Source organism: Salvelinus sp. IW2-2015, linkage group LG19 (genome assembly GCF_002910315.2).
Source record: "Salvelinus sp. IW2-2015 linkage group LG19, ASM291031v2, whole genome shotgun sequence".
NCBI classification, from domain to species: domain Eukaryota; kingdom Metazoa; phylum Chordata; class Actinopteri; order Salmoniformes; family Salmonidae; genus Salvelinus; species Salvelinus sp. IW2-2015.
Window position 1 is genome coordinate 38,122,952 of NC_036859.1, and position 1,516 is coordinate 38,124,467.

The 1,516-nt window shown below is 54.8% G+C and overlaps 1 protein-coding gene across 3 annotated transcripts in view; it reads right to left on the reverse strand.

Annotated features, from left to right (window-relative positions):
• The window catches only part of LOC111979759 (phakinin), a 16,945-nt gene extending 15,950 nt beyond the window's left edge, over nucleotides 1-995 (reverse strand). Inside the window, exon 1 of one of the 3 annotated variants that reach the window (XM_070449024.1) lies at nucleotides 372-995. In XM_070449024.1, the coding sequence (XP_070305125.1) occupies nucleotides 372-818 (447 nt within the window). In that variant the 5' untranslated portion in view covers nucleotides 819-995. The remainder of the gene's footprint in view (nucleotides 1-371) is intronic. The other 2 variants (XM_024010452.2, XM_024010453.2) reach the window with 2 other exon arrangements.
• Nucleotides 996-1,516: the final 521 nt, after the last annotated feature.

Genomic DNA, 1,516 nt, shown 5'->3' on the forward strand with positions numbered 1-1,516 from the left:
TCTCTCCCCTCCTACCTGTCTGTACCCTCTCTACCACTCCTCTCTCCTCTGCTACCTGTCTGTACCATCTCTACCCCTCTTCTCTCCCCTCCTACCTCTGTACCCTCTCTTCCCCTCCCATCCTACCTGTTTGTACCCTCTCTTCCCCTGATCTCCTACCTGTCTGTACCCTCTCTTCCCATCATCCTCTCATTCTCATCCTTCCTTTCTGACCTGTCTTCAGAGGTCCTTCCTTCTCTACTCCTCCCTCTCTCTCTTCCACTTCTCTCTCACTCCCCCCTTACCAGTCTGTACCCTCTCTTCATTTTCAAATCCCTCCTCTCTCTCTTTCTCTCTCTCTCTTTCTTTCTCTCTCTTTCTTCTTTACTTACATGTCTGTAAACATCCTCCCAGTCTTGTCTGAGGGGGCCCCAGGCTCCGGCGCTGGACGCCTTACGATCCAGGCAGTATTTGATCTGCTCCTCCAGCTGCTGGTTGAGCTGCTCCAGGGCGTGCACCTTGTCCCTGTACTCCATCAGGCAGCCGTTGAGGCTCTCGGGGCCCCCGGGGTACTGCCTGCCACCGGTCCCGACCCCGTGGGGCATCACAGGCACGGCCGTGCTCCTCAGCCCCTGCAGGAACACACTGCTGATGCCCAGGGCGCGTCGCGACACGCGCGTGCCCATGCTGGAGGCGACGCCCGTGGGGGCCGTTCCCACAAAGACGCCCCGGGGGGCATTGGTGATGCCTGCGGTGCCAACCCTGGTGTTGGCACTACCTGGGCGCTCCTTGGCGGCAGGTTGGTTCAGGAAGGAGGATCGACGTCTCGGCAGAGGCATGGCCCTTGTTCTTGGACAATGCGGGTATGAGATGGGAGAGAGCAGGGTGTGTGGGTGTCAGAAGAAGGCTAGTCAACCTGCATGGACATCGTTGAGAGGCTTAAGAATCTGTTCGGTGGCCTGATCGTGTCAAACAGCCGTAGTCCCTGGGCGCATGGCTCTTTATTGTGGCCTGAGCTTCTGGAAAGCAGAGGGGCTTATTGTTCCCTTGTGGTGTTTGTGTTGTCATTGTGACTGTGGCCTGGTTCAGGTTGGTTTATTGGGGCTCTTTGTGTGTGGGTGCTGGTTGTTTTTTTTGGTTGACTCAGCATTGGAGCCCTCTCAGGAAAACTCCATCGAGTGCTGGCTTGCTCACCCCATCCCCAAGCACACACTGCCACCGATACTGGTGAAGTGTGTGTGTGGTGTGGTGTGTGTGTGTGTGTGTGGTGTGTGTGTGTGTGTGTGTGGTGTGTGTGTGTGTGTGTGGTGTGTGTGTGTGTGTGTGTGTGTGTGTGTGTGTGTGTTGTGTGTGTGTGTGTGTGTTTGAGAGGTGTGTGTGTGTGTGTGTGTGTGTGTGTGTGTGTGTGTGTGTGTGTGTGTGAGAGAGAGTTCTGAAGTATCCGTTTAATATGACAGACTGGAGAAGGGCCAAAGGAATGTTCAGTATAGCCTGTTTTTGAAAAGGCCATCATTGGGATATGTTTGATTCAAATAGT